The sequence below is a fragment of the Urocampus carinirostris genome, chromosome 15, assembly GCF_059441175.1.
Source record: "Urocampus carinirostris isolate Australia breed hairy pipefish chromosome 15, RoL_Ucar_1.0, whole genome shotgun sequence".
NCBI classification, from domain to species: domain Eukaryota; kingdom Metazoa; phylum Chordata; class Actinopteri; order Syngnathiformes; family Syngnathidae; genus Urocampus; species Urocampus carinirostris.
Genome location: NC_142363.1, coordinates 14,711,265 through 14,734,125, shown reverse-complemented (window position 1 = coordinate 14,734,125; position 22,861 = coordinate 14,711,265). Strand labels below are relative to the sequence as shown.

The window sequence follows — 22,861 nt, the reverse complement described above, 5'->3', positions numbered from 1 at the left end:
CAAAAATTGAGTGAAGAGAACAATTTACACTGTAAAAATAAAATATACCTCACTGAAAGAAATGTGCTTATTTTAAGAGTATTCTTTTACATTTTTAGACATTTCAACGTAAGAATTTTTAATTTATAGTAAATGTATACTTAAAATAAGCCTTCTTATCTTATATATTAGACAGTACAGTAGGTACAGTACAGTAGTACTTATGCTAAGATATTTTTTTAGAAAATCTAAACAATGTAAATAATGTACAATTTAGGTCAATGACTTTTTATATGCCTATTCATCCTAATATTATTTTTTTTTATCTTATTTTTCTCTTTTAAAGTTTTTAGTACATGTTTTTCCCTGGAGTGCCATGCCTAATCTCGTGTACAATGTTTACCAAATTTTTATCAATTTTTTGTTGTATTATATTATATTCTAGGAAATAATTAACCTTATATTATGGATTGTTTGTGTTTTTTTATTCATGAAACAAGATTTTTTTTAAATAAATGGTCTATTGTTCTATCAAAGGGTTAAGAGTTTATTATTTTTTGTGAAGTATCAGATGGTAGATAATTTTGCTTAAGTGTTTCCTTTTTCTAATCCATGAACATTATATTTCATTTATATTAGTGAAACAATCAGCGAATCTGCTCGATGTTTGTTTATTTTAAGGATGTTTATCTTATTTTTTTCAAGAATCAAATAAAAATAGAGTTAAAATGAGCAAACTTTTTCCGCCAATCGGGTAAGAATAAATATGTTGGCGGAATCAATATGTTTACAATCTGTTAAAATAAGAAAACTTATTTTGGATACTTGGCTTCTTCATTTACTACAATGAAGTTCAAAACATACAAAACTAGAATATTCAACATTTTCTACCAATAGAATAAGATTTTTAAAATATGTTCTGGACCCCTTTACTAAAATATAAAATTATTATCATCATTTTTTTTCTAAATCCCAGATGGAAGTTTTCTTCGAACGCTCGCATCTTCATTGATAGATTTCAACGAGCTGAGTTCAGTCGCTGCTCTCAATATGCTGCTCGAGGTGAGAATTCTTGGCGTTTGTCTTTTAACCAGCAGGGGGCGCTCCGGTCAAAGCATTGGCGAATCCTTTTGGAGACTGCGTTCACCCATTTTTAAATAACAAATCCTCAGGGTATACGAGTAAACCTGCTTCATTACCCTGCGCAACTGCATGGCTTTATTGTTATTGCCGAGCTAAATAAACGACACATCTAAAAGCCCAGTGAAGCGTACTGTAATCTATGCCTCAGTGTCCTATATCTGCAGCTGCGGCCCGAGTGTTGTGATTGATCAGAACGGAATGATCAGTTAAATGGAAATATCTTCAAGCTTATAGAATTATATAACTTGGTGTCGTCGACCTTCTCGGCAGGGTTTGAACAACAAAAAGAATTTGCCAGCAGGAGGAACTATGCTGCACTGCCTGGACAATATTGCCACCTTCATGGAGGCCCTCCCTATGGATTCTCCAAGCAACCTGTGGACAACCATCTGCAACCAGTTCCAGACTTTCCTCACTAAACTGCCCTCTGTGCTTCCTCTGAAGGTAGGAAGGAAAGAAAAGCGACTGTTCTACTACTTATTCTAGGTTTGACGAGTGGTAAAATGAAAAGAGGAAACACCAGAGTCTAAATGAATTAGAATAAAAGCCTGCGATTTAATGAAGAAAGGACAAGACAATAGACAACATGCTTGATAGTAAAATACACATTTGGTTTTGTCAGATTTGCGGAGGTGGACCCAAATGTGGGGAAGCCGAAATGGAGAACGGTTTGCTCAACAAGGAGCGGGATATATTGACTAAAATTTGGAACAACAAAACAGGTCTCAAAACAACTACCAAAATGTGAAAACCACAAACAAAAAACACAACTGACATAATAACAGAAGACCAAATGAAAGTGGCATGGATATGGCAACGACAATGACCTGATACAGCATACCTGTCAACCTCCACGGCTCCATGCCCGTACAAACTGTCGTATTTTCCCGTACAAAATACAAATTAATCGTACACTATATCTTTTTTTTCTGAATGATGCATGATGGAAAATCCCCAGGCTGCAGACGCATGCGATTGACGAATTTGCCTTTTTCCGTACAGATTTCCTTGTACGTTGTACTCGTCTCAAAATGCATAAAAAACGTACTTTGTACGGCAAAACCATACAGGTTGATATGTATGTGATATAGTGTGCTGTCCCAACAGTCAATATGAAGGCTTGATTTAATTACGGACATGTGTGTCCAGTTCCAAACCCAGTTGGCGCCCTCTGGGGGAAGGTGGTGTACCATATCTTTGCAGGTTTAAGGTGATGAATGTGAAGTTCTGATTTTGTTTAATCCTCTTTTAAAAACTGGTACCCTTTTTTTAAAATCTCTTTTTCAGTTATCTACTCTAATTTTGGTTGATAAACCTATAATTAGTGTGCACCAATAAGATTTTAAATTCAACCTACATATATCTGTTTTCATGTCAGAATTTTAAGTCAGACAGAAAAACACAAATTTCAAGAAGTTTCATTAACCAATCAAAGAAAAGACAAGTTTTCCAATTCAGGGAATCCCAAATCCATAGGTATCGCTGGTTTCTAACAGTTAAGAGTAAGAGAATGATTCAATTCTGACTGCGTCCTTGATGCATAGCTCTATGATGAATTAGGTCCTTGTTTCCTGGTCTGGGGTAGCTCGTCACTTGGATCACCAAGATATGCAGTCGTCCAAGGAATCGAGAAATTTTCCCGGAGGGATAAAAACCTGGTCTTTGAAAAAGGCCAACAAAATAAGTTTGTTTTTTAAAGAATAAACTTTGACAAAGTCTAGCTATCTGCGGCTACGTGTCAAGGCATAAACAGGGCGACTCGTAGTTTGAGCTTGTGACAATAACTTGTGAATTAAAACAAAGAATAGGCAAGTGAAGTAATATGTTGAAAATAAAATCAAAAGACACATCAAATATTAAAAGAAGAACTCAAATATGATTTAAATGTTACAATACAGTACAATGAGCCATGCTCTCTCGGTGCATCAAAAAACCCTTGAAACAAACTCCCGAAAACTAATCTAGTTCAGGTTTTTCGAATCACACCATCACCGGGTGGAGTCAAAAGGAAATGAAGATTTGGTTTTCCAGGCAGTATCTTGCTTGAGGTCCTGTCTGCTGTCTTTGCTGATGTGGGTGTTTTGCCTGCAGCTAGCAATGACGAGAGGCATGCTATTTGTTCTTGCTATGATGTTTATGATGTTTTTTTTTTACAAAACTTTATTGAAAGAGGAAATGAAAAATGTTCGCTAGTAAAAGCATTTATATTGTTTGATAATTTACTTATATGATCCAATCTTTACCACTATGTATTTCCTGTCGGATAGTAATTATTTTTCTAAACAGTCAAATTATCCACGTATATACTGTATTTTTTCCCAAGTCGCTTTGTAACGGGTGTTACACTTAGCCTGCTCCTGATATGCGTTGATGTGATTACGGGCCGGGCCAAAGCACGGAGCAGCGCACTTGTCAGCTTCAATCGGACTGAGTCTGGAGATTGTAATTGATTTGACTCCGCCGCTTCTGACCTTGGAGGTCAAATGAAAGTGTCCCTAATCATTTTATCCGCACATAAATTCGATCTGATGTTATGATTATGCATCACTGTGAAAAAGTTGCAAGAACTTTTGGACTTGGAAAAATCTTGTCATTAAAGCTTTTGCAATCTGTCTGTCTCTTAGTGCCCCATGGATTCCAGCTTGAGGATTATCATTTGCCTTCTGAAAATTCCAACCACAAACGCGACTCGGGTAAGCCCGCAGAAAATTTGGTTGAAAGCTAATTTATACAAATCCTGCCCTTTAACATCTCACCTCCTGCGTCATTCAGAGCCTTCTGGAGCCTTTCTCCAAGCTGCTGAGCTTCGTCATCCAGTATGGCATCTTCAGTCTGTCCTACTTAGTAGAACTGTGTGGACTCTGCTACAAAGCATTCAACAAGGTACAATAAAAGGAATTTAAAATCAAACACAAACAGTGTGTGACTAGGTCTTTATATAAAAGGAAGACAAAGAAAGGGATTGATTTAGATGGCTTGAAAAAATACTTGACGTAGAGACATTGACCAAGAATCTTAAGTGGACTAGGTGCTAAAGTTTATAGTTTAGTTAGTAGACACTCAAAATAAATTGATCAGACTGAAGGTGAAAGATGTTCTGGTGTCTGGCTTCATGTTCTTTTCCATGACCATACAGAGTATTTGGACTGGAGAAAAGCAATGCAGTTAAGGACAGTTGCATATAAAGACAAAATCAGAGTGCACTTCGGACCAATCGATGGAGATGCGCCTCCCCAAAAAGGCATCAGAATTTGTTAACCACAGTTTAAACAGGAAAGGGGTGTCGATTTGCAAAATGGAACATGACACGAATGGCAGCCACTCCAGCAAGCTCCCGTGTATTTTCGCTACTTTTGTGATTTATTTATTTGTTTAGTTATTTTTGCTTACTCTATCAGTGCCTTGCAACACTTGGATTACTTTCTATCCTATGGATATGGGTTTCAACTCGCAAAAATACGTATATTCAAGAAACCTACTCCTCGACCTGAGGAACTCTCGAGCCGGCACGGTCCCTTTTTTACCTACCGAGGTGAGGCGACCCTACCGGGGTTGCAGAGCCGGTGCTAAAGTAAAGGCTAAGCGGCTAGCGGCGAAGTGGCGATATAAGCCCACGGTACCGTCCATAATCATGGGGAATGTCAACTCCCTACCGAATAAGATCGACGAACTGGCTGTGCTTGTGAAAGACATCAAAGCATACAGGGAGTGCAGCTTGCTTTGCTTTACGGAAACGTGGCTCACGCCTAGCATCACGGACGCTAACATCGCGCTAAACGGCTTCTGCGCTGTTCGGGCTGACAGAGGGACAAAAGTCAGTGGGAAGCGCAAAGGAGGGGGACTGGCTATCTACGTGAACTCGAGGTGGTGTAACCCCGGGCATGTAAAAACCAAGATTTCTATCTGCTGCCGTGATGTCGAACTTTTGGCTGTAAGTCTCCGTCCCTATTACATGCCCAGAGAGTTCGGACACGCCATTGCTGTCATTGTTTACATCCCACCGCGCGCTGATGCGGAAGTAGCGTGTGACGTCATCCACTCCGCGGTGGCAAAACTCCAGACACAACACCCGGAGGCTGCAATGTTAATCTCAGGGGACTTCAACCACGTGACTCTTGATAAGACACTGCCCTCTTTCGTCCAGTATGTGAACTGCAAGACCAGGGGAAATAGGACTATTGACCTTCTGTATGCGAATATAAAAAATGCATACAGCGCTAAACCACTGCCTGCCCTTGGAAAAGGAGACCACAACCTCATTCTGCTTAAACCACAGTACAAACCAAGAGTGAGGAGGCTACCAACAACCACACGCTCATTTAGAAAATGGTCCACCGAGGCAGAGCAGGCTCTGAGAGACTGCTTTGGATGTACGGACTGGGATGTCCTGCTAGGGTCCAGCAGTGGTGACATTGAGGAGATGGCAAACTGCACTACTGACTACATTAAGTTCTGCATGGACAATGTTGTTCCGACAAAGACTGTACGCTGCTATGCCAACAACAAGCCCTGGATCACGAGAGACATCAAGTGCCTTCTGAACCAAAAGAAGAGGGCCTTTAAAAATGGTGATCATCAGGAGCTAAAACGAGTACAGAAGGAGCTCAAAGTCCAGCTCCGGAAAGGGAAGGAGCAGTACAGGAGGAAGTTGGAGAAAAAGCTGCTGAACAACAACATGAAGGAGGTGTGGGAAGGGATGAAAACAATTACTGGCTGCAGCACCAAGCAGGGAGTGGCTGTGGATATAGATGTGGGGCGAGTCAACCAGTTGAACAACTTTTTCAACAGGTTTGACCACTCCGCCTCATCCTCACCCCTGAGTTGTGCAGCTGTCCTTCCCCCTCCCCCTCTGCACACTAGCATGGAAGACATCCCCCCACTAAAAATAACTTCAGCCCAGGTGTGTGGGGAGCTGAGAAGGCTACGAACCAGCAAGGCAGCTGGTCCGGATGGAATATCCCCCCGACTGCTGAAAGCCTGTGCGTCTGAGCTGGGAGACCCTCTACAGCGCATCTTCAACCTGAGCCTTGAACAGGGGAGGGTCCCTCAGCTGTGGAAAACATCCTGCATCATCCCAGTCCCAAAGAAATCAAGACCAGAGGAACTCAACGACTTCAGGCCAGTCGCCCTGACATCACATGTGATGAAGACCATGGAGCGGCTGCTGCTGCACCACCTGAGGCTACAGGTCCGTCACGCCATCGACCCACTGCAATTTGCTTACCAGGAGAAGGTGGGAGTGGAGGATGCTATATTATACATGTTACACCGATCCCTCTCTCACCTGGATAGGGCGAAGGGGGCTGTGAGGATTACATTTTTGGACTTCTCTAGTGCCTTCAATACCATACAGCCTCTGCTACTGAGTAGGAAATTGACAGAGATGGGAGTTAGCTCACACCTTGTAGAATGGATTACTGACTACCTGACAGGCAGACCGCAGTATGTGAAACAGGGGGGCTGTACATCGGACACCGTGGTTAGCAGCACAGGATCTCCGCAGGGGACCGTTCTCTCTCCGTTCCTATTCATTCTATATACATCGGACTTTAAGTACAACTCTGAGTCCTGCCATGTGCAAAAGTTTGCCGATGACACTGCGATCGTGGGATGTATCAGAAACGGGCAGGAGGAGGAGTACAGGAAATTGATTCAGGACTTTGTCCGATGGAGCGACGCAAACCACCTGCACCTAAACACCACCAAGACCAGAGAGATGGTGGTGGACTTCAGGAGAACCAGAACTCACCCGGTTCCTGTAACCATCAAGGGAGAATGTGTAGAATTTGTCCAGACCTACAAATACCTGGGTGTGCAGCTGGACAACAAACTGGACTGGACTGCCAACACAGAAGCTCTATGTAGGAAAGGGCAAAGCCGACTTTACTTCCTCAGAAGGCTGGCCTCCTTCAACATCTGCAAAAAGCTCCTGAAAATATTCTATGAGACAGTAGTGGCAAGCGCCCTCTTCTATGCGGCAGCGTGTTGGGGAGGCAGCATCAAGAAGAAGGATGCCTCTCGTCTCAATAAACTGGCTAGGAAAGCGAGCTCTGTTGTGGGCAAAGAGCTGGACAGCCTAACAACGGCAGCTGAGAGACAGGCACTGAAAAAGCTGAGGTCAATCATGGACAATCCATCGCATCCGCTTCACAGCATTATCTCCGGACAGAAGAGCAGTTTCAGTGACAGACTGCTGTCACTGTCTTGTACTACGGACAGACTGAAGAGTTCTTTTCTTCCTCATGCCATGAGGCTCTTTAACTCCACCCGGCAGAGTAAAGGCCCACATTAAACCACACCACCTACATTGGATCTTACTGCATTATGTGTAGCACTATTTAGTTAATCTATATAACATGCTAAAGTGGGCATTTGCACGTCACACTGGGTATTTGTATATTGTTTTCTTTTGGCTTTATTATTGTATTGTTCTCAGCTCAGGGATGCTGCTGGAAATGTGAATTTCCCTTAGGGGATGAATAAAGTATCTATCTATCTATCTATCTATCTATGAAACTTCAACAGGCAAAGAAAGAACCTCATATCTTATTTAAGAGCCCAGTGTGCTGAACTCTGAGATCTGATCTGCATCCTAAGTGAAAGTGTTTAAATCTAGGCTTAAAAACACTTATATCCAATAGCTTATGAATGATGTTGACCTCATGAAGCTGTCAACTGGACACACAGTTATTACCTATATTTCATGTTGATGATGTGCCTTTATTGTCTGTACAGCCCTTTGAGACTTTGTGTGATTAAGAGCTATCCAAATAAACATGACTTGCAAGGAGAACAGGAGAGTGCTGTACAAAAACCCTCATATGCAAAATTAATTAAAAAACCTCCCCTGAGTCCTCTTTTGTATAAACTCCGCTAGGTTACAAAAAGCAGTTCAGCCCTAAAGGGTGTGGAAATTAAAAAAACTGCTACATGATTGGTCAATAATGAAAATGGTGCAAACACAATAGTCAAAATATCCAACAACAATAGGCAATATTAGAGAAAATGAATATGATTTTTTGTTCACATTTTCCCATCTAAGTGAAAAACGTTGTATAGGTGCATCCATGATTAAAATCATTTATTGACTATGTAAACTATGAACGTAATACCAACATGATATTCACAATGTATTTATTTAATGTTCTTCAAAGTCTGATTCATCTCTAGATACACCAAAGAGTTGTTTCTCCTGTCGTGCTTTACTGTGTTTAGGTATAGCTTCAGAACATCGTTCTGTTTTCGCATTCTCTACCCGGTTTCGATTCCCGTTGCATCCAATGTTATGCGGTTACGGTCAGCTTTTGTTTGAACTGATCAATTATTGCGCAAACACGTTTAGCCTCTTGTATAATGCCCACCCAAACTTTGAGTTCTTTTAGGTAAAATGAATGTGCGTTTTACATGAATAAATACGCTATGGGCCAAATTGCAATCCTCTTAAGATTTTCCCCATTTCCTTCAAGACCCAACAAATCGATATTCATTTTGATAGAAGAATCAGCTTCAAAAACAAGTCTCCATTCGGATCATCTTGGGATTCCCGGCACAATCGTAGTCATCGGTATCAGCCAAACCAACAACAAATGCTGTGTTTATGTTTCTGCTGCCTCTACAAACTAGATAGGATCATATATCCTCCGTGATCGATTTTGTCGGTCGTTCCCCATTTCTCCAAACAAGCGCTGTAAGAAACAGATCAAAGTCTAATCATCTAACGTCTTTTCTCTCCGATGACACGACGAAATAGCGATCGTGAGTCGCGTCCCTCTGAAGAGTTAAACCTTTTTAGCAAATTAGTGGCGCAAAATTGTTGAGTTGTGTTGTTTCTCGGGCCTTTAGGTCATTATTCTTTCGGCTGCGCGCTACTTTGCTGACTCCCCGGACAGCCAGAAATGTGGCTGTGCGTCACACGTGATTAAGTAGGCAATCAGCCTCCATTGATTAACATGATGAGTCGGCGCGCTGTAGGGCCGAGGTTCTGAAGTTGCAGGCTATTCGAGACCGTTTGGCCCCAAGGATCCTCAATCCTCCGCCACTGTCAACAGCGCATGCTTTATGTCTCCTGCAGTATCGATTTTCTACAACCGCTTCAATTTTTCACCACACAATATCAAACACCGGGTCTCTATTGACAATTACTCTTAAAACCTGTCGTCTGATTTTTTATTTTCATTTCTGGGATGGGCTCTCAGCTCCTCCAACAGTTTTTTGAGGTCAGGCTTTTTGTGAATTCTTTGGAGGGAGGACTGAAGTTGCCATAGTACGCATCAGTGGAAAATGCTCCAACTGGGCTTGTGGTTTTCTATTTACTGAAGGTGGCATGCTCCATTAAGTTTTAATTTAGAGAGTCCAAGTGTGGCCATGCACAAGCCACCACAGCGGATATAAGAAATAAACACAGTGGGTGTGTTAAAATATAGGCAATTTTATGAACATTTAAAAAGAAAATCGTTGAATTAATATATTTTAATGCAAATATTAGCCAAAGCTCAATCGTTTTTCTTTTTGAAAATTGAAAATTATGTTGTTGTTTTTCATTAGGCATTTTGGGTTAAATAGTATCAGTGGGTAGTTCTTGGAAAATAATTTGAGATTGCACGTATATAAAAACAACCCCAAAATGAATTAAAAAACATTTGACCCTGACAGTTTAATTAAAACATTGCATGACATAATGTGATTTCTGCTTCGTGCTCTAAATGTCAAAGTGAAGATGTAACTATGACCCTTTAGTAGCCAATTTTCTCTTCATCTAATTAATTGATAAACAAGATCTTGGCAGAATTAGCGGAGAAATATCTAATACAAAAAGTAACATATTGGCCGCGATTGAGACACTCCTTTGCGGACTGTGTAGTAGCAGCAATACTTGGTCTCCTCTCTATTACTTTGTCATGTGCGCAAGGAAGGAGAGGGCTTAAGATCATGAGATTCTTCCTAAAATCCCATCGGGCTTTTGTATTTTAATCAGTACAGTACATTAAGTTTTGATTTGAGAATGTTTTTGTCGCACTTGTGCGTATGTGTTGATGCCAATTTGATCAATATTGACTTTTGCGTTGGTTGATTATGATTGACAGCTGTAGACACCGTGTCCAAACACAATGTGTTATTTCTCTGTAATGGACATTTCCCCGCTGATTTTTTTTGATGTAGGAAATGGACATGAATGAGTTCATTTTGTGACTGTTTAAGCATGCTGCTTAAAATTCATTGTGGCTTGTACAAAAACTAAGTTGAATTTCTTCCTTAAATTTGCGCATGCAGCTTTTAACCATGTGTAGACTGTAGCTCGAAATTTATGGTAAATTCCTTCCGATGCGCAGTTGGATTTGACAACAGGGGTGCGTTCTCTCTGTCGGCACGCGACCACTGTAAGCAAAAATGTCGGCGCCAAGAAGAGCAGACAAAAAGTGGAAGCCAGTAGATGACAGTGTGGCTTGTAAACAGGCAGATGGGCTTTATGTGGAAGGGATGAACAAAGAGAGCAGCCTGTCCTCGGGGAAGGAGAAGGCAGCCTAACAGCCTTATCTGAGCTGCTTGGGACTCAGGGAGGAGAATTCCGGACTGGCCCAAATCTACTCCTCAGCCTCACTATTGTCAGTCTATTCTCCGGCTAGCTCTCTCCCACCTCCCCCCTTCTCTATTCAGCCTCGTGAGTTGATGCTCTACTCTCAGCATGAGTGAGGGAGAGCGATAATGGAAGGCAGTCTTGCTCTATGCTGTTAGGCTGAGGAACGAAAAGCTACTGGACTAGTTCTAGGTTTGATGAGTGGTGAAATTAATAGCTGTGCGGCATTAGAGCATCACCCACGTTGAGACATAAAACTATTTTTTGGTAGCATTTCCCTTTTTGGCAACGTCATTGGCACATAAGAATGGAAAACCCAAAGAGTAAGAGTGAGTCCGGTGAGACCAAAAACTGCTGTATGAGCAACACCCAAAGTTTTTGGGGCACATTTTAACCTCTAGAGTGACTTACCTAAAATCTTGTGAAATACTTTGATACTGGCCAAACTTGTTCTGGCCTGGAAGAGTAGAATGTTTTTTCTGGGAAAACTCCTTAGTCAGCAAAACCCCAAATGCAGAATCGGCTTTTTTTAGGCAGTTTTCCCATCGAGGGTAGCCTGCCTGACCGCCTGTAAAAGAGGGTGTTGATATTCAATACCGGTCTGGCCTGGGAGATTGGAATGTCTTTCTTGGAACCAAAAGTGCTGAATCAGCTTTATATTTGCATTTTTCAAATCTAGGGTAAAAAATAGTGCCCATATCTAAACTCCTTCCCTCTTTTATTTGGTGGGCAGACAAAGAAGCAAAAAAAACGAAAAACATACTCGGATCTAAAAAAAACAAAAACATTATCGCCACCCTTACTTTGTTCGCGGGTGATGAAGAACACTGTAAAGCATTTTGGGAGATCTTCGTTGACTTGAAAAGAGCTATATGAATGCAGACCATTTACCATTTAAGGTGTTAGATGATAAATGCTAAATATTGGTTTATTAACCCTGTTTTTCAGTATTTTCATTCAGTTTAATGACTGATCATCTACTAAATTTAGATTGATAAAACTCTTATTAGTCGCAAAATATTACTATGGTCGCAAAATATTACTATGCACATTTATTTTTGTTTGGATTCTAAAATCAACCTAAACCTTTTTTCGTGTCAGAATTTAAAGTCACACATTAATACACTTCGCATTTCAATGTCAATTCTAATGAATGACAGGAAAGTTTGACAAAAGAGGAATTCTGGCCAAAACTGGTCTAGATCGTGTTTTTCTTCCATTGTGAATCACTCCCTTACTGGGTGGAGTCAAAACAAACACAAGGAGGGAATTGGTTTTCCATGCAATGTCTTGCTAAAAATTGTTATTGACAATTACAAGTCCTGTCTGTTGTCGACATTTGCATGTGTGTTTTGCTCGCAATGAGAAATGACAGAAGATGCGCTATTGGTTTTTGCTACTCTGTTCTTTTTCATTTTTTTTTTTTTTTTACCAAACTTTATTGAAACGGAATAAAAAAATCATTGTTTCCTAATTACACAGATTTATTTCATTTCATAATTTAGTTATATAATCAAATATTTCCTACAATGCGTTTCCGATCAAATTATAATGTCAATTTGAATGTTGAGTCATTTTATTTATTTAATTCTAACTAAGTTTTTAATCGGGGTTACACATACTGGACTGTCTCAGAAAATTAGAATATTGTGATAAACTTCTTTATTTTCTGTAATGCAATTAAAAAAACAAAAATGTCATACATTCTGGATTCATTACACATCAACTGAACTATTTCAAGCCTTTTATTATTTTAATATTGCTGAATTTGGCTTACAGCTTAAGAAAACTCAAAAATCCTATCTCAAAATATTAGAATATCATGAAAAAGTATACAAGTAGGCTATTCAACTAATCACCTGAATCATCTAATTAACTCTAAACACCTTGCGAGGGTTTCCTGAGCCTTAAAAACACTCAGCTTGGTTCAGTAAACTAAATCACTGCTGATCTGACTGCTGTCCAGAGGACCATCATTGATACCCTCCATCAGGAGGGTAAGACACAAAAAGAAATTTCTCAAAGAGCAGGCTGTTCACAGAGTGCAGTTTCAAAGCATATCCACAAAAAGTCTTTTGGAAGGGAAAAATGTGGCCGGAAACGCTGCACAACCAAGAGAGATGACCGCAGCCTTAACAAAATTGTGAAGAAGAGCCGCTTCCAGAATTTGGGGGAGCTTCAAAGACAGTGGGCTGAAGCTGGAGTCCAGGTATCAAAAGCCACAGTTCACAGACGTGTCCGGGAAATGGGCTACAATAGCCGTATTCCCATGGTCAAGCCACTTCTGAACTCAAGACAACGGAAGAAGCGTCTGACTTGGGCTATGGAGAAGAAGCACTGGACAGTTGCAGAGTGGTCCAAAGTCCTCTTTTCAGACGAAAGCAAGTTTTGCATTTCATTTGGAAGTCAAGGCGCCAGAGTCTGGAGAAAGGCTGGAGAGGAGCAAAATCCAAGTTGCTTGAAATCCAGTGTGAAGTTCCCACAGTCAGCAATGGTTTGGGGAGCCATGTCAGCTGCTGGTGTTGGTCCACTGTGTTTCATCAAGTCCAGAGTAAATGCAACTGTGTACCAAGAGATTTTAGAGCACTACATGCTTCCATCTGCTGAAAAGCTCTATGGAGATGAGGATTTCATTTTCCAGCATGATCTGGCACCTGCCCACAGTGCCAAAACCACCAGTAACTGGTGCACTGACCATGGCATCACTGTCCTTGATTGGCCTGCTAATTCCCCTGACCTGAACCCCATCGAGAATTTGTGGGGTATAGTTAGGAAGAAGATGAAAGACACCAGACCTACAAATGCAAATGAGCTGAAGGCCGCTATCGAAGCATCCTGGGCATCAATAACACATCAGCAATGCCACAGGCTGATTGCCTCCATGCCACGCCGGATTGATGCAGTAATCCGTGCAAAAGGATTCCCAACCAAGTACTGAGTGCATCAATGGACATTTTCAAATGTTTGATTTAGTTTTGCTGTTATAAAATTATTTTTTTTACTTGGTCTGAGGAAGTATTCTAATATTTTGAGATAGGATTTTTGAGTTTTTTTCAGCTGTAAGCCAAAATCAGCAATATTCAAATAATAAAAGGCTTGAAATAGTTCAGTTGATGTGTAATGAATCCAGAATGTATGACATTTTTGTTTTTTTAATTGCATTACAGAAAATAAAGAACTTTATCACAATATTCTAATTTTCTGAGACAGTCCAGTACATTGACTCCCTTTTCTTCTCTCTTCTCATCCAGGAGCGAGACAAGTTCTACATGTCGCGGATTGTAGTGCTGGAGCTTCTCCAAGCTCTCAAGTTCAAATCCCCGCTCCCTGACACAAACTTGTTACTGCTGGTCCAGGTAAAAAGATAAAAAACTGTTAATAAATGAATAAAAACTTACACTAGATTCTAAATTGGGTCAGAAAGAACTAAAGTTTGGCCAAAAGTGGGGCAATCTACTCCAAGGGGTTTATCTGACCCAACTGTTTTTCATCCGTACAAAACCACCCCGCAACAATGACATAAAAGGGTTACTTATTCTGTAAATAATCCCTCAAAACTAAATATTTACAAATAACCCTTTTTGAAGAGACAGTGTGTATTATTTAACCACTAGATATCGCTCTATTGTGTGCAGGTTGTTGGACAATGATGTCAGCTCTCTGTAAGTGAAGGCTACCGTAGGATAATTCATGTGTTTTTCCTCATTATTAAAAACGCTATATTTTTTAATTAATTCTTTTTTTAACACTATAAGGCGCTGAATAATAGCCACTGTGCCTTAAAATAAACCCTCGTCTAAAAAAACGGTGTCATTTCGTGATAGTATAAAATGAAGGTCGGATACAAAAACAAAAAATTGTTGTTGCTGTGTAATAAAATGATCTTAAATTTGTAACAAAAACATACCCAAAACTAGTACAAATGATTTTAAACACTCCCCAATTTTAGATTGTTTTGAATAAAAGGGCAAATATCGAGGTATTTACATTTCGAACAACCCAAGTGATTTTGTTTTTCCGGAAAAAAATACATAATACTAATTATTTCAGTTTGTCTACAATCCCAACACAACCCCCTTTGCTATTAGTTCTATTTTTGCCAAACAAACCCCCAAGATTTTCGGTTTTGAACAAATATTTGTTTGTGTAAAAAAATAACATCCAGAAAGTTGGACCAAATTCATTGACACAAAATGGAGTCTGTGTCAACAACCCCCATAAATGGGTTGATCTGTTTTAAAAAGAATCATGTGTATTATAAAGCACCATTTAGTGGAAATAAAAACTATATTGATTTAAATAATAAACAAAAATTCACAAACTATCGTATAAAAATCTGTTTTTCAAAATACTCATAGGTGGAGAAGTTTTACCTTGACTCTTGAAGGAGGCTAACATAATTGTCTGTTGTCTTTCTGCTACGGGTACCCAAAAACATCAAAAAGTCTGGGCAAAAAAACCAAAAGTAAAATGGCGCATTTTGCTCACTTCGAGCCTGTAGTTTGTATTCTTTTTGTGCACTCGTTTTCTGTTGCACTACACAATAGAACAGCATCTAGTGGTCAAATAATACACAAATAAACATGACTTGACTTGACTGTCCCTTTCAAGCCTACACATTGTTTAAAGAAATTATACTACTAAAGATTTTAGATTTGTTGAACATAATATTCACCTTCAACCCTAGTTTATACCAAATAGACTCCAACAAATTGCCTTGCGTTTTTTTGAGTACCACCCTGTGTCGTAAGTTAAGCACAACCCAAATGATCAGGAAGTTTGCAAAAAACAAACCAAAAAGTTGAGTAAAAAAGTATCGTATCGCATAATTTCTGACCAGAGGTGGGTAGAGTAGCCCAAAAATTAGTAGAAGTACGATTACTTCAGAATAATATTACTCAAGTAGAAGTAAAATTAGTCATCCAAATACGTACTCGAGTGAAAGTGAAAGAATTACTCAAGTACTGAGTAACTGTAGCAACGTCGCATTTATTATTATTTTTTTTAAAAACAGATCATCAAATCATCAAAGTCCATCCAATCAACAAAAAAATACATTTCAGTTGAAAGTACAGTAAAATAATCAACGTCAGATCAAGTGCTTTAATAAACAATAAAATATAAATAAATTAAGCACATGTAGCACCAAGCGGCACATTTAAAGCCCCAATACTTATCTGAAGAGGCTCTGCAAACGTAACAACAAGCTAGCCCATCAATTCCAACAAAGGAGACATTGCACATTGTAGCTGGTGTTTCCCTCCCTTTTTAAGGGGAACATCCTTTTGATGTGAGGCCAGGGGTGCTCCTCCTCTTTTGTGTTTTCATAGTCGGTATTGCTAAGCAATACTTCCCATCTGTTTCATCCGTAAACAAAATTTCCCACCTGAAGTTGTATATGGTCACGTGACGAGGCTACTACGTTTGATTGGTTAAACATTGTAGAGCCTGGCGGAGCTCTGTGTCAAAATAAATACGCCTTAGCGGAGACAGACAGACGCGTACTTACGTGGAGGGGATTGATTAAGTCCCGAAGTAACGGCTTTAATTTTGCCTCATGTAGCGGTGTAAAAGTAGAGTTTTTTCTTCACAAATTTACTCAAGGAAAAGTAAAATTATATGGATATAAAAATACTCCTAGAAGTACAAAATTTCCCAAAACTTACTCAAGTAAATGTACTCCGTTACTACCCACCTGTGTTTCTGACCCATTTTTTTTCATTTTAACCAAAATGATTTTGAGTTTCAAACTTACTGTGCTATTTCCTGAAGTTCATTTGCGCAGATATCGGCACACGTCTAGCAGAATCCACCATCATCCAAAAGCACATGATCGCAACGTTGCCCGGGGTGAGATCTGACTAAAAACCTCATAAGAATCTTCATCTGAAGTTAAGTGTTCCTCTTTTAAACAGTGCACGACAGCGGCGATGGAATGCATGAGACAATACATAAGCGAGCTCCTGGACTTCATTGCTGACATGCACACGCTGACCAAACTCAAAGTGAGTATCGTTTCTCATCGCCAACGTACGATTATCGACCATGAACTTTTCCTGCAGAGTCACATGAAGGCGTGCTGCCAGCCGTTGCACGAGGACACGTTCGGAGGGAACCTTAAAGTGGGCTTGGCGCAAGTGGCCGCCATGGAGATCAGCAAAGGCAATCATCGTGACAATAAAGCCGTGGTGCGGTATCTGCCTTGGCTTTACCATCCGCCCTCCACCATGCAACAAGGGTAAGACTTCCAATGTCCTTGTCTGTGTTAAAGGACATTTGTAGGACATATCGGACCTTAGAAAGCTTTGAGTGCATTCGACTACCTGACACTTTAAACACATGTACTCTAAAACAGTGACTTGCAGGTACATCCTCATCGATCATCATGGAAATCTAAAATTAAAAATATATTACAAGGTTATCGTTTTTAGTGTTAAAGGACTTGTTTTACTTTGCATTTTTAGTTATTTAAATCTGATGAATTTTTAAATTGGTCACTCTGGGTCTCCGTAGTTAGTATTCTTCCTTGTGTTTTGCACTGGTTTTGCGATGCACGACACAATACTGCAACATCTAGTGGTCAAATATAAAAGTGTGTCCCATTAAAGGTAATTCTGTAAAAATTTCAACCATAGAAGCTTATATGATAGTGGTATCAGCATCTCGTATCGCAAACGAGCACTACTCAAAATTAGAGAAAAGAGTAATTAATTACTGTTACTAGTTACTTCACTCAAAAGGTTATTCTGTTACCCCCAGGGTTACCGACACCCTAAAAAAAGCGCGTTACTCTTGAAACAACTATCTTAAAAATTACGGTATTTACTCGCATTGGAGCCGACTACTTAAAACTGCTTAAAAATAAACAACTTATAAAAGAAATAGAAGTAAACATTTGCACCAACCTGTGGAAGTGGTAAAGCATTCATAAATCTTGTCTTACTTAATCTTGAGAGCTTGTAAACGAACACTTATCCGAGACACTCCACATCCATTTTGTTTATGGGCTTCATACCACTTTCCAAGACGTTTTCTTTTTTTCCAGATATGGCGGGTTGCAAAGATAAGTTAACAAATAAAAAGACCAACATTTAGATCAGGGGTCGGGAACCTTTTTGACTCAAAGAGCCATAAAAGCAAAATATATTAATTTTATTTTAGGAAAGAGCCACACCATATATTATGAGACAAATTTACTAAATTGCTAAACCCGCGCCCCAGACAAAAGCTTAGTCTTCAGCACATTTATTTTTGATGATTTAATAAAAATTATGAAAAGAGAATAATGCCAGAGCCCCTGTCCCAAAATCAACAAACATACCACTTTAAACTTGTCTCTTTCTTGCAATTACTCAAGACCGGTTAAACTCCTTTTGACCCTTTTTTCATACATTTTGGTTTCAAAACCAGATGCAAGCAGTTATTGTGTAAAAACGTCACAACATTCTTCAAATAGGGAGCCTGATGAGCTCATATTTGGCGCAGACGGCGTAGGGCGAGAGATGGGAGGGAGTGCTTGCACTTTTTGCATAGCTCCACCCATCCCTCCCACTCACCCAATCAAATGACTAAGTTCTCTTTCGGTGTTTTGGCGTATTTACAGTTCTGTGGATTCATCATAAGGTATCTGAACACTGAACACAGATTATATAGTGAACTTTTATATAAAGGATTCTTTAGCGTTGTACAGCCAAAACAAGTTTTTTTCCCCCCTTTTTTTGTGTGACACCTTGACTGTAAATTGTAGTGAAAAACGTGCCCTATATATACTGCGAAGTTGTATCATGAAATTTAGCTTTGGTTTGGCTTTGCGTGTACCTGAATAGAATAGACAACTCGAGTATTGAACAAAATGGGGAAATTTTGCATGCAATCAAATTTGTCTCTGAGCCACAGATACTCATAGAAAGAGCCATATAAGGCTCGGGAGCCATAGGTTCCCGACCCCTGATTTAGATGAAGTCTACCCTAAAATCTGTGCTCATGCTTGCCCTATTGATTTCCTTTCGATTTGTTCTTCCTATATAAGCCACAACCACTCAACATACAGTGCCTGAAATTCGCTACTGGTGACACAACCGAATTTGTGCATTTATATTGACCCCTTGAATTCAGTATTTAAATTTATAGTTGTAAATACTGTTAAGATATGAGTATATATGATAGGGAGAATATCAGTTGGAAGAAATTATTTTACTCTGTGTTGAGATGGTGCCACCGTAACTGTATTGTTGTATGGCCATATAAACATGCCAACTCTTCTTCTACAATATGATTAGAGGTGTGATGCTGACAGACTCAGGGTTATTCTATCTTGAGTGAAGGGGGAACAGGTACAGATAAGATGTCCTTGTGTTTCGTGAACTTTTTTAAATAAGTAACGGAGTAAGGCACCATGTTGTAACAACGTTTGAGTTCTAAAAATTCATTACTGACGCGCTACAATACCCGAGAGAAGTAATTGAGTTCATGGAACTAGTAAAGTGCTACTTCTTAACGCATTATTCCCAACACAAAATAACCGGTGCTTGTTTGTAAGTCATTTCTAAATCTAAATCTGATTAACTCCAGTTTCAAAGAAAATGTCGTGGAAAATCATTCATAAAACGTCTTGAGAAATTTGTTTCTGATGTCTGATTTTCCCCGTGCAGTCCCAAAGAATTCATCGAATGCGTCTCCCATGTACGTCAGCTGTCCTGGCTCCTTCTGGGCTCCCTCACACACTGCGCCCTGCATCAGGGCTCCACTTCCTGCATGCCCATCCCGCTGGACGCCGGCTCCCACATTGCCGACCACCTAATCGTTATCCTCATCGGGTTCCCTGAGCAGTCGAAGGTCAGCACACACATCCGGCACATACGACGCAGCGCTCGCGATCCGATTCTTCCCTGTTTTGCGTTTCCCTGCAGACGTCCGTGTTGCACATGTGCTCCTTGTTCCACGCCTTCATGTTCGCCCAACTGTGGACCGTCTACTGCGAACAGGCTGCTGCTGCCCCCTCTCTGCAGAACCAGAACCAAACTGAGTTTTCTTCTGGCGCCATTCTCACCGGCTTGGAGTTCTGGAGTCGTGTGACGCCCAGCATCCTGCAACTTATGGCGCACAATAAGGTGGTAAGTGCGCTGCCTCTTTTATCGTGATGTGTTGAGTCCAACGGCTTTAAGTGTCACAAACCCACTCAGAGTAATGTGGAAGCAAAGTGCAGAAATACTAGTGAGTACACTAAACAGTGTTCTATTATTCTGGCAGTGAAAGTCGGGTAGCAAGGCGATAATCGTGGTCCAGGGTGCAGGGAGGGGGTCTATGTTCCAGTGAGTCCAAATAGCAGGGGCAACTGTCCAAGAGTTCGTCAGGCAGTACTCGTGACTCAAGAGCAAGCAAGGGATTGGTACACTGAAATAGCAAAATGCTAACAAAGGTGTGCTTGGAATGAGACAAGGAAGACAACTAACTAGCACAGAGCCGAAGGGAACAGAGTGTTTATTTAGTGACAGGGGAGAGTACTGGTAGGAGGGAAATCAAGACAGGTGCCAACAGCTGTGAGGAGGAAATTAGCTCCAGTAAGCGAGTGAACAAATAATGTAAAGTCAAGCAAAAGAGAGCAAGAAGGGGAGTGAGGCGGACAGAGAGAGAACAAACTAAATTCAGGACGCAGAGTGCAGTACCGTTACATCAAGAGTGCAAATCGAGCGCCACTAAAAACAATTTCTTGTCTCAGATGGTGGAGATGGTGTGTCTTCATGTCATCAGCCTGATGGAAGCCCTCCAGGAGTGCAATTCAACCATCTTTGTTAAGGTTAGCAAGAAATTTGTCTGTACTGTAGTTTCATCATCACCAATTTAAAAGACGTAACTGAAGAATGTATTCTTTTTTAATAGTGGGCACCTGCAAAGGATGATTCTTAAGATGCCAGTCTGTTATTTTGACTTATCGTTGCGCACTGTTGTTTGTTGTTTTGAATATTACATCATTGTCGCATAAGATGCAAGGGTTGTTCTTTATTTCGACTATTATTCCTCACCGTTGTTCCTTGTTTTGACTGTTATGCGCGGTTTGCATCATTACTGTCAGCCAATCATATCATGCTGTTCTTTGATTTCACACCCTTGAGGGTGGATATGCTCTTGCAAAGTAGGATATGTCATAAAAAGAAAGGGCTCAGGGGAGGACCTTTAGATCGGCTTGGACTTTCTTATCTGAAAGCTTCTCTCCCTGTTCTCCTTGGAAGTTCTAAATCCATAAATGTCTTCTGTCCTTTTTTGGAGTTTTTACTAAAGTTTAATTGTATCAGTAACAAATAACGTATACTTTTGTATATTACTTTTTAATAAAAAAATAAAACTCAAAGTATTGTATAAAAACATAAAATGTGAAAAAAAAACACCTCCTTTCACCAGACTCATTTTCCCAGAAAGAAATACAGATTTCTTTTTTGCAGTCTTTTGTATTCATATTTAAAATTCTTAGCTTTCCACTAGCCCCAACTTATATTTTACGTTATAATTAAATCATTCAATAATTAGTTTCAAACGATTTACCGGTAATATGAAATATGATTAATATTATGGATCTTGGGGCAGCACGGCGGCGCACTGGTTAGCGCGTGTGCGGCACAGTTCTGAGGTCATACGATCGGACCTCCTGTGTGGAGTTTGCATGTTCTCCCCGTGCTTGTGTGGGTTTCCTCCGGGCACATTCCAAAAACATGCATGTTAGGTTAATTGTCCCTTGGTGTGGATGCGTAGGTGAGTTGTCTGTGTCTGTGTGCCCTGCGACTGGCTGGCAACCAGTTCAGGGTGTTCCCTGCCCACTGCCCGAAGATAGCTGGGATGGGCTTACGCACCCCTTGCGACCCTACTGAGGATAAGCGGTGCAGATGATGGATGGATTGGGGATCTTCTTCAAGAAAACCCTCCCACCCATAAAAATTGTATTCCTGACGTCTTTATTCGTCAATGGCAATTGACGATAAATGAGGACACCATCATCATGTCCAGCTTTTTATTTAATCAAAATGTGTTTTCATCCATCAACGGGAAGGAATGATTTAATTATAGATCTTGAAGGTATATCTTGAATGTATCTCCTGTGATAAATGAGGCCACTAGCATATTTATGATGTCTTTTTTTTTTACTTTTCTTTTTTAAGCTTATTCCAATGTGGCTCCCCATGATCCAGTCCAACCTTAAGGTACACCCTTTTCAAAATCATATCAAATATCAAACACTGTTTCTCTTTTAACATTCCCGTCTTGCACCAGCACCTGTCGGCGGGCCTGCAGCTCCGTCTCCAGGCCATCCAAAACCGTGTGAACCACCAGTGCCTGCAAGGTCAGAACGCGGGAGCGCCACCCTTAGCTTTACGCAAGTGGCTGCAGTGCACTCAGTTCAAGATGGCTCAGGTGGAGATTCAATCATCTGAGGCCGCCTCGCAGTTCTACCCCATGTAACTCCGAACCGGAAAGGAACGCTCGCCTCGGTTGAACCTATTTCCTAGAATATGTACAGTAGATCGACGCTAATTCGCGGGATATTTCTATTTATCTGTGTTGTGCTCTGAATGTAAATCTTTTTGGACTGCACAATAAAAGAGTTTTTTTTAAAACAAATGTCATTTCTTTTTTTCAACGTGACATTTAGTTATCCTATCCCAAATGTCCAATTTAGCATAATGTGAAGGGCAGTGCGATTAAATCAAGGCCGCCTTGTTTACGGTCGGCGAGCGAGCACCGGACCTCTCCGGGAAAATGACAGGACTCGCATTTAGGCCACTCGCAGTCTCTGATTCTTGTCAGAGCGGCCGTCACGCTGACTTCCTACATCGAGACTGGTCCTAACTCGATAAGATAGAGCCAGAGTATCAAATCTGAAAGGACTTTTTTGCTATTTTGGTCGGAGAGTCCACCTGCACCACATCATCTACCACAGTTCTTGTCAAGCTTTTTATTATGATTATTATTCTTATTCTTAAAGTACCCTTTTGAAATATTTTTCAGCCTAAAACTCTTAAACCGCACGAAGCCATCGAGTGACGAAATTTTAAAGAGACACAGGATGTTATTTGACCACCAGATCTTGCTGCATTGTGTAGTACAACCGGAACCAAATGATAAAAAGCTCAAGAATACAAACTGCCAAGACTGAGAGTGACCAAACCGCACTAT

The 22,861-nt window shown here is 40.3% G+C and overlaps 1 protein-coding gene across 7 annotated transcripts in view; it reads left to right on the top strand.

Annotated features, from left to right (window-relative positions):
* The window catches only part of unc79 (unc-79 homolog, NALCN channel complex subunit), a 96,049-nt gene extending 73,750 nt beyond the window's left edge, over positions 1–22,299 (top strand). For all 7 annotated transcript variants that reach the window (XM_088353989.1, XM_088353986.1, XM_088353985.1 and 4 more), the window contains 13 exons: positions 956–1,041; positions 1,393–1,566; positions 3,747–3,815; positions 3,895–4,005; positions 13,948–14,052; positions 16,469–16,546; positions 16,612–16,701; positions 16,759–16,934; positions 19,348–19,531; positions 19,606–19,809; positions 20,415–20,492; positions 21,847–21,888; positions 21,959–22,299. In XM_088353989.1, the coding sequence (XP_088210115.1) occupies positions 956–1,041; positions 1,393–1,566; positions 3,747–3,815; positions 3,895–4,005; positions 13,948–14,052; positions 16,469–16,546; positions 16,612–16,701; positions 16,759–16,934; positions 19,348–19,531; positions 19,606–19,809; positions 20,415–20,492; positions 21,847–21,888; positions 21,959–22,147 (1,586 nt within the window). In that variant the 3' untranslated portion in view covers positions 22,148–22,299. The remainder of the gene's footprint in view (positions 1–955; positions 1,042–1,392; positions 1,567–3,746; positions 3,816–3,894; positions 4,006–13,947; positions 14,053–16,468; positions 16,547–16,611; positions 16,702–16,758; positions 16,935–19,347; positions 19,532–19,605; positions 19,810–20,414; positions 20,493–21,846; positions 21,889–21,958) is intronic.
* The last annotated feature ends 562 nt before the right edge of the window (positions 22,300–22,861 follow it).